Raw genomic sequence first — 8,473 nt, 5'->3', positions numbered from 1 at the left:
GTGATTTGTTTTGATAACCACCCTAGGACTGTCAATCTTAGGGTAGCTCTCCTCAAAAGTTAACTGATTTAAATGTCTTGGACTTTAACTGAATGCTGCTGTTAAAGCACCTAGCATATTTCTGTTGAAGAGTCACATGCTGATGTCTTTCAATGATCACTCACCCTCTTGATGAGGGTATTTTTGACTGTTGATTGACACCAACCACTCTCACACACACACTACCCAGGCATTTGATTTTGTATTTGCTGGCTGCTTTGCATGGACCCCTCCAGCCTAGCCCAGCTGCTCAAATGTATAAACAAGTGAGAACTGAGCAGCATCAGACAGGCTCGGGGAATAAGATGGATTCACAGGTCCAGGGCTTCATGTTGCTGCTGCTATGGGTGTCTGGTGAGAAATTTAAAAGTATTTTTATCATTTCAGAGTCACGTCTTTTTATATAAGAAATTTAAAATATGTGTAATGTGGAATATTTCTTCCATAATAACACTCTGACAATGTGACCTCACAATAACCTTTGACAAAATTCAACAGTTATTATAATCTATGTTTGTGTATGTATGCATGTTCACTGTCTACTTATTATTTCAGGTACCTCTGGGGACATTGTGATGACTCAGTCTCCATCCTCCCTGGCTGTGTCAGCAGGAGAGAAGGTCTCTATGAGCTGCAAGTCCAGTCAGAGTCTTTTATACAGTGCAAATCAAAAGAACTACTTGGCCTGGTACCAGCAGAAACCAGGGCAATCTCCTAAACTGCTGATCTCCTGGGCATCAGAACGGTACACTGGGGTCCCTGATCGCTTCACAGGCAGTGGATCTGGGACAGATTTCACTCTCACCATCAGCAGTGTGCAGGCTGAAGACCTGGCAGTTTATTATTGCCAGCAGTATTACAATCTTGCCACAGTGCTTCAGCTTCCTACATAAACCTCCTGGAGAGTTTCACCAACTGCCTCTGTAACACACAGCCCTGGGTCTGCATACTTCCTCTTTTTACATGAGAGCCAGGGTGCCTGAAACACATGAAAAAAAATTCAGAGCACAGCAAAGATAATGAGTTCACTGTCTATTGTGTATGTGTATGGTTTTTTTTTTGTTTTATTTTTTGTTTTTTTTTTTTGGTATGAAAAAATTTCATATGAAAATACGAAAAAGGAACTTATCTTTCTGTTACTTCTGTAACACATTTCTATAAACTCTTTTCCTTGAATATGAGAGATTCATCTTTTTATAGTGTTGGAGTTCTGGTATTCAACATGAGACTCTATGGGCTAAAGTGATAGTGTTGATAAACAGCACTTTAAATTGTAGTCACTAGCAAACAATGGCTTTTGCTTTGTCTTGTTTCTAGAGTATTTTCTTACTTCATTACATATGTAAACTTCTTTATTTTTCATTTTTTACTTTTTCATAAATTCTTACTTTTTATACTTGTATTTATGCATAAGTGTACAATTGCCTTGGCACATTTGTGGAAAATTAGCTTGTACTTAATTTTCTCTTTTCGTCATGTTGTTTCTTGGGATCAAACTCAATTCTGATGCCAGGCTTTGTACCGATTGTCTTTGCTCTCTAAGCAATCTTGCTATCTCTTAAATTTGTTAACTATCATATATACATTATATACAAATTTCATTATAGCAATATTTTTCAAGTGTGTCTTATATTTTGACTACATTGTCCAACTGTCCCAATTTTTTCTTTTCTCTTTTTCTATTATCTTTTTTTACCTTAGTCTGTGTTATACTTCTATGGACATGTATACATAAACACATGCACATACACCACATCTATCAACATATGCAAATACACACAATCATTCATATACGTGCACACATATAGAGATGCACCCACATATACATATACATGTATAAACTTAATACACAACATATTTATGATCCACAGACAAAGAAAATGTGATATTTACTGACCCTATTTCTGGGGCCACATCTCCCTCTAAAGTCTTCTTTTATGCTTTCCAATTGTGAAAACTGAAAAGCCTCTCTGTACTCTAATGTTGGATGCAATTTTGTGTTGCTATATGCAAGCTACTAATTTTTAAATTGGATATCAATAGAATTTAAAGTTTTTAGATGGTAATAATTTGTGCTTTTCTGTAAACAATATGCTAACTTATCCAACCAGTATTCTCATTAAGAAACTTATAAGTTCCTAATTTTGAGATATGTCAGGGGGGACTGCCTTATAGACAACAGAATATTTCTGGAGGATCTCCAAATATCTTAAAGCTATCTGCCTAGCAATCAGTGTGTTCGGTCTTGCATGATGTGTCTGTGCCTAGGAAAATAACTATTCCAGGTATTTCCCAAGGAACATCTTGAAGTGATGTATTTATTGTTTTCTTCAATGTGACAGCACATCTGATAAAGGCAACTTAAAGTCAAAAATGTATTTTAGATCATAGTTTCTTTTTCAGGCTAAGGTATGTTGGCATCCTGACTGTGAACATAAATCAAGTTGAATATCATAGAGGTAGGAAATCTGGGGAAAAGCTGCTCTCCTCATGTCAGCTGAGAAGCAGAGTAAGGTAGGGTGAAGTCAGGGTCATGATACAGTTTTTAGAAGCATTCCCTTTGATCCTCAATTAGCACAAACCTCTTACTTTCAATCATCTCACCAAAAATGCTATCTAATTAGAAATAATCTTTGGATGCATTCAGTAATTCAGTCAGTGTCATCATGATTAATTTACTTCCAAAAGTTGGATCCATAAGCTGGAAACAAAATACCTTTGCTGGTGATCTTTTCAAAGACAATTCAGAAACAAACCATGATCCCAAAATGGCAAATGAGAACTGGGAAGCGAGAGACTCATGGAACTAAAAGGGAGGAACCTAGGATGAAATGCCTGACAGTATGGAGATGGCACTTAAAGAGCTTACCTCCAGCAGGAAGAAAAGACATCAAATGTGGGAGAGAGTTGCAATCCCCCAGTCATAACCTCTGACCCATATTTGTTCCTGTCTGAAAGAATTACAGGGATGGAAATGGAGAGGAGCCCGAGGAAAAGAAAGTCCTGGGACATGCCCAAAGTGGGATTCAGCACAAGGGGAGGTCCCAAGGCCTGACACTATTATTGAGGCCATGAAGTACTCAGAAAAAGGGACCTAGCATGACCTCACTCCAGAAGACCCAACAAGCAGCTGTAAGAGTCAGATGCAGATATTTGCACCCAACCAATGAACAGAAGCAGTTTGCCTCCTACTGTTGAATTAGGGAAGGCTGAATGACCCTGTGTGAGGACCAGCAGTTTCAATTAATCTGGACCTCTGGGATCTCTCAAACACTGGACTACCAAATAGGCAGGATACACCAGCTGATATGAAGCCCCTAGAACATGCACAATAGAGGACGTCCAGGTCTGTGTTCATTCAGATATGATACACCTAACCCTCAAGAGACTGGAGGCTCCAGGAAGTTTTGAGGTCAGGTGGACTGTCGGGTAGGAACATCCACATGGAGACAGGGGAAGGGGAGGAGTTATGGGATGTGGAACAATCTGAGGGTGGAAAGGGGTTGGCAGGGTAGGGAATAAAATATGGAGTGTATAGGTTGGCAGGGTAGGGAATAAAATATGGAGTGTATAAAACTAATTAACAAAAAGTTAGTTTTTCAAACATTAAAAAAAGAATATTCAACATGAATTACAAAGACCAAAGTTTATAGCAAAACCAAATTTTGTGTACGGACATAGTTATTTAGAAGTAATTTGACAACAGTAGGTTCCTCCCTAGAGACCACAGTTTTTGAGCAGATTTACCCTAATGGGTATAAAATAACTTCCATGGTTCAGTCCTCATATGAAGTCAGAAACTGGTTGTTTACTACCATAACCATCATATAATTATTTCCCTAGTTCACACTTCTTCGTATCTGGTTAAGTTTGTATCATTAGGGTTCAATGCAGAATAATATATTAATGCCTTTTCTCTCTCAGAGGCTGCTCTACTTTTCTAACATAGATATGTGCTACTTACACAGCTATAGAGTGAACATTTGTACAGAATAGTGCAGTTTTTCCCCTTACTATCATGGAAATGCAAATTAAATCTACTTTAGAGTCCATCTCACACCAATCCTAATGGATATCATAAAGAATATAAAAGAAAACAACTTGGAATGTACTTAGAGAAAGTAAAGTTTTTATACAGGGGTTGTTAGGAGTGAAATCTAGTGCAGCCATTTTGGTAATGAATCTAGATGTTTATCAAAGGACTATAAACAGATCTACAACATGTTCCAGCTATACCACTCCTGTGTATAAACCCAAAATACTTCATATCATATAACAGAGATACCTGCACATTTATGTTCACTGCTGCTCTATTGACAATAAGTAGGAAATTTCATCAAACTAGATGCCTAAAAAATCAACAATTTCTAATGTAAATATACAATTTAATATTACTCAGACACAAATAAAATGAAATTATGAATTTTTTAAATGCATGGATAAAATGAAAGAAAATATACTGAGTGATGTCACCCAGGCCCCATCCTACAAAACCTCACATATTCCCATGACCTGAGGATACTAGCAGTAAACTTTCATTTTAGTGTCATCATCGTGGAATGCATATGGCTTCTAGGAAAGTACAAATGGACTATTGTGAAGCTTTCATTTTAGGAAGAAAAATAGTAGCATATATACTTTAACTGGGATCAGAAAGGGACTTTGGTGGAGGAAAAGTTCTTCTATCAGGTAATGGAGGGATGGAAAATGGAAATGAAGGGCCAGAGGCTACATGAGAACACTACCTAGAAACATAATGTCTTGCAATTCATGTTTAAAAAATAATATGAAGAGATAGTAGGACATTTATGATATGAAATATCTGGGCAGGATAAATGCTGGGAGCCGGATGCTTAGGTAGAAATGAGAAAGGATGTGTTGGGGAAAGGAGTGGTAGTGCTGGGCTATCCAAAACATCAGCCTTAATAGTTTACAGACTAATCCAAAATATCTTTAAAGTTGAAGGTTGCAAGAAGTAGCCCAATTTGGTGAGCAAGTTTACTCCAAGAAGACATGGGTTATTAAAAATTATTTTATTGCAAGGCATGGGTTACCTCCCTGTAAAGTATTGTCCCAGAGGGATCTATAATACAGAATCAAAAAGTTTGGCATCTTTGTCATATGATCTTACCATCTATTTATGGCAGATAAAAAAATAGGAAAATCATTTCCCAGATGCCAAGAAGGCAAGAGGCACCCAGGACACAATGATGATGTCATTGGCTGAAATACCCGAAAAAAGGGGAGAGAGAACCTATTCAGACCATATCCAAAGTTCAGGCAGGCCCCTAGATGGGGCCATCCACCCATGTCAAAAATGTAAACCCAACAGAAAAACCACTTACATGTGGAAACTGAACAATATTGTACTCAATGTAACCTTGGTCAAGGAAGAAATAAAGAAAGAAATTAAAGACTTTTTAGAACTTAATGAAAATGAAGACACAACATAGCCAAATCTATGGGACACAATGAAAGCAGTGCTAAGAGGAAAACTCATAGCCCTGAATGCCTCCAAAAAGAAAATGGACAGAGCATACACTAACAGCTTAATGACACACCTGAAAGCCCTGGAACAAAAAGAAGCTATTTCACCAGGAGGAGTAGAAGACAGGAAATCATCAAACTCAGGGCCGAAATCAATCAACTAGAAACAAAGAGAACCATACAAAGAATCAACAAAACCAGGAGCTGGTTCTTTGAGAAAATCAACAAGATAGATAAACCCTTAGCCAGACTAACCAAAGGGCACAGAGACAGTATACAGACTAACAAACTTAGCAATGAAAAGGGAGATATAACAACAGATACTGAGGAAATTCAAAAAATCATTAGATCCTACTACAAAAGCCTATACACAACACAACTGGAGAATCTGGAGGAAATAGATAGTTTCCTAGACAGATACCAAATACTAAATTTAAATCAGGACCAAATAGATCATCTAAACAGTCCCATAACACCTGAAGAAATAAAAAGGGTCATAGAACGTCTCCCAACCAAAAAAAGCATGGGACCAGATGGATTCAGTGCAGAATTCTATCAGGCTTTCAAAGAAGACCTAACACCAATACTCTTCAAACTATTCCACAAAATAGAAACAGAAGGAACTCTACCCAACTCTTTCTATGAAGCCACAATTACACTGATACCAAAACCACACAAAGACCCAACAAAGAAAGAGAACTTCAGGCAAATTTCCCTTATGAATATTGATGCAAAAATACTTAGTAAAATTCTCGCCAATTGAATCCAAGAACACATCAAAATGATCATCCACCATGATCAAGTAGGCTTCATCCCAGTGATGCAGGGATGGTTCAATATAAGAAAATCCATCAATGCTATCCACTACATAAACAAACTCAAAGAAAACACATATGATCATCTCATTAGATGCAGAAAAAGCATTTGACAGAATTCAGCACGCTAAAAGTCTTGGAAAGAACAGGAATTCAAGGCCCATACCTAAACATCGTTAAAGCAATATACAGCAAACCGGTAGCCAACATCAAACTAAATGGAGAGAAACTTGAAGCAATCCCACTAAAATCAGGGACTAGACAAGGCTGTCTTCCCTCTCCATATCTTTTCAATATAGTATTTGAAGTTCTAGCTAGAGCAATTAGACAACATATGGAGGTCAAGGGGATACAAATTAGAAAGGAAGAAGTAAAAAAAATCACTATTTGCAGATGACATGATAGTCACTTGATCTTCGACAAAGGAGCTGAAAACATCCAGTGGAAAAAAGATAGCCTTTTCAACAAATGGTGCTGGTTCAATGGAGGTCAGCATGCAGAAGAATGTGAATTGATCAATTCTTATCTCCATGTACTAAACTTCACTCCAAGTGGATCAAGGACCACCATGTAAAACCAAACACACTGAAACTAATAGAAAAGAAACTGGGGAAGACCCTTGAGGACATGGGCACAGGGGAAAAGTTCCTGAAAAGATCACCAATAGCTTATGATCTAAGATCAAGAGTTAATAAATGGGACCTCATAAAATTACAAAGTTTTTGTAAGTCAAAGGTCACTGTTAAAAGGACAAAATGGCAACCATCAAATTGGGAAAGGATATTCACCAACCCTACATCTGATAGAGGGCTAATATCCAATATATACAAAGAACTCACAGAGTTAGACCCCAGGGAACCAAATAACCCTATTAAAAAATGGGGTACAGATCTAAACAAAGAATTTTCACCTGAAGAAATTCGGATGGCCTAGAGCACCTTAAGAAGTGTTCAACATCATTAGTCATTAGGGAAATGCAAATCAAAACAACCCTGAGATTTCACCTTATACCAGTCAGAATGGCCAAGGTCAAAATCTCAGGAGACAGCAGGTGTTGGTGAGGATGTGGAGAAAGAGGAACACTCCTCCACTGCTGGTGGGGCTGTAAGATGGAACAACCAGTTTGGAAACCAGTCTGGCGGTTCCTCAGAAAACTGTACATGACACTTCTGGAGGACCCTGCTATACCTCTCCTGGGCATATACCCAAAGGATTCCCCAGCATGCAATAAAGACACATGCTACATTATGTTCATAGCAGCCTTATTTGTAATAGCCAGAAGTAGGAAAGAACCCAGATGTCTCTCAAAGGAGGAATGGATACAGAATATGTGGTATATTTACACAATGGAATACTAATCAGCAATTAGAAACAATGAATTCACAAAAATTTTAGGCAAATGGTTTGATCTGGAAAATATCATCCTAAGTGAGGTAACCCAATCACAAAAGAATACACATGGAATGCAATCTCTGATAAGTGGATATTAAGTAGCCCAGAAGCTCTGAATACTCAAGGCACAAATCACATAACAAATGAGTCCCAAGAAGAAGTATGGAGAAAGTCCTGATCCTGGAAAGGATTGCTCTAGCATTGGAGGGGATTATAAGGACAGAGAAAAAGGAGGGAGGTGACTGGAGAATGGATGGAGAAAAGAAGGTTTATGGGACATATGGGGAGGGGGGATCTGGGAAAGGGGAAATCATTTGGAATATAAACAAAGAATATAGAAAATAAAAATATTAAAAAAAGAAAAATTCTTAAAAAAGAGTAAAAAAAAAATTGTAAACCCAGAATTTTTCCTATCTAAAGGAAATGCAGGACAAAGAATGGAGCAGAGGATGAAGGAAAGATCATTCAGAGACTGCTCCACCTGGGAATCCATCCCATATGCAGACACCAAGCCCAGATACTATTGCTAATGCCAAGGCAGGCATGCTGACAGGAACCTGATATTGCTGTCTCCTGAGAAGCTTTTTGTGAGCCTGACCAATACAGTTGCACATACAGCCAACCATTGGGCAAAGCCCAGGGAATCTAATGGAAGATTTAGGGGAGGAAGTGAAGGAGCAAAAGGGGAATGCAACCCCATAGGAACTACAACACTATCAACTGATTACCCCAGAGCTCCC

At 38.1% G+C, this 8,473-nt stretch overlaps 1 gene segment (V, D, J or C); it reads left to right on the top strand.

Annotated features, from left to right (window-relative positions):
* The first annotated feature begins 287 nt into the window (after window positions 1-287).
* On the top strand, window positions 288-932 carry LOC127677988 (immunoglobulin kappa variable 4-1-like). The segment is given in 2 exon segments: window positions 288-393; window positions 595-932. Coding segments are annotated over 2 exon segments (438 nt in total).
* Window positions 933-8,473: the final 7,541 nt, after the last annotated feature.

This window comes from Apodemus sylvaticus, chromosome 2 (assembly GCF_947179515.1).
Source record: "Apodemus sylvaticus chromosome 2, mApoSyl1.1, whole genome shotgun sequence".
NCBI classification, from domain to species: domain Eukaryota; kingdom Metazoa; phylum Chordata; class Mammalia; order Rodentia; family Muridae; genus Apodemus; species Apodemus sylvaticus.
The sequence above is the reverse complement of the archived record's forward strand: the minus strand, read 5'-3'. Positions and strand labels throughout refer to the sequence as shown.